Source organism: Penaeus vannamei, chromosome 23, assembly GCF_042767895.1.
Source record: "Penaeus vannamei isolate JL-2024 chromosome 23, ASM4276789v1, whole genome shotgun sequence".
NCBI classification, from domain to species: Eukaryota; Metazoa; Arthropoda; class Malacostraca; order Decapoda; family Penaeidae; genus Penaeus; species Penaeus vannamei.
In genome coordinates, this window is record NC_091571.1 from 37,811,247 (window position 1) to 37,812,892 (window position 1,646).

The 1,646-nt window shown below is 43.0% G+C and overlaps 1 protein-coding gene across 1 annotated transcript in view; it reads left to right on the plus strand.

The window, feature by feature from the left end:
- Nucleotides 1-1,486: 1,486 nt before the first annotated feature.
- Nucleotides 1,487-1,646, plus strand: part of LOC113825226 (uncharacterized) — a 12,177-nt gene continuing 12,017 nt past the window's right edge. The window contains exon 1 of the mRNA XM_027378026.2: nt 1,487-1,646. This exon is cut by the window's right edge and continues 29 nt beyond it. Within this exon, the coding sequence (XP_027233827.2) occupies nt 1,502-1,646 (145 nt within the window). The 5' untranslated portion in view covers nt 1,487-1,501.

Below are 1,646 nucleotides of genomic sequence, written 5' to 3' on the forward strand. Positions count from 1 at the left end.
ACTGAAATATAACGTGTAAAGTGACGGAACAGTATCGCTAGAACGAAAATCATGGAGCGCATTGCTGAAATAAACTTTCTGGTGGAAGTGGTACAGTCTGAACACGTGGCTCAGTGAAATGAATACTTTTGTTTTAAAGAGTGTATACAGATCAAATAGGCATGAATATATTATAGATACCCATGAATAGTATTTTCCTTCCATGAAGTGAATGCAAAAACACCACCATAACTTCGATGGTAAGCTACCATCCGAAAATAAATCATAAAAACATCTCATACATATAAGGTCAAGGACCTTGTGAAGCGACATCCTGCCTGAATAACTCAATGCGACTCATCTCACACCTTTTAGAAATCTCATAATTCATTATCAGTGACAAATGGAAACTCTAGTGGCAGAGCAGCAAACCAACGGCTGGAAAGTTATTTCGCAAGACGACAGCCACTCCCAGCCACCAACTTGAAAGCAACGGGTTACCTGGAAACAGTAAGAGAGAAATGCAAACAACTGTTACTCTCTGCAAACTGAGGATGGAAGTATCTGACTAAGATTTATAAATATTTATAAACATACACGTGTGTACGTACATGCATACATACTTATATATATAAATATATATATATATATATATATATATATATATATATATATATATATATATATATATATATATCTGTATGTGTATGTATATATAAATAGATAGATAGATTCATATATAAAGACCAGTTAATGGTTAGCTACAAAAACATGGTGACCTGGTGGATTTTCACATGCGTGGGATGGCAGGCACGACAACACACGCACACGCCCGCGCGCGCGCATAAACAAGCAGATATTTGCGGGATGCTACATTGCCTGCATATAAATGCCCACCTCTGAATGTCAAATACTCGATGACCTAAAAGACCCAATAGAAATATCCGTTAGTAAGATAAGAATGGAGGAATAAGATCATTTTCCAGGACAATAAAATCGTAGAAATGGAACCGTAGACAGGAATCCCTATGTTGAAGGAAGACGCTAAGGTCTCGTCTTCTACAGATGTGCGGGCGTACGGGCAGCGTCTCCCCCCCCCCCCCCACCCACCCACCCACTGCGATAGCCAGGCAGAGAAACGGGTATTTCACCCCAGATCCTCCCATCCCCTCACCCCTATCCCCCCCCCCCCTGGTAGCTCCAAGGTCCTGCCCTCGGGTCCGGTGCTACGCCTCTGCACTGAACATCGGCTGGAGCTGTATGTGAAGAAGAGATTAGCAAATCCTTTTTATGGGATTTTATTCACGGTTATATGCCTTCCTTGGAAATCACCATGACAAATAACTCATGTGCATGTCCAGCTTGTAACCTTTCCAGTAGCCAGGGTGCCACTGCTCGCACAAAGGAACCTAATCGCCTTTCTCGAAGCAAAGGGAGATCTGATATGCTCGACCAAATACACATTCTCCACGCGATATAACTCTCATTACACACAAACCCTCACTCATGAAAGAGCCAGTGAATGGAAGATGATTTATGGAAGAAAATAGATTTCCTGGCAACCGCGCGAGATATCCAACAGGGGCGCGGGCCACGGAGCGAGTCAGTCTCGGAGCAACTACTGAACACACGCGCACCTGCTTGCAAACCCGCTCTCCAAGTCACGC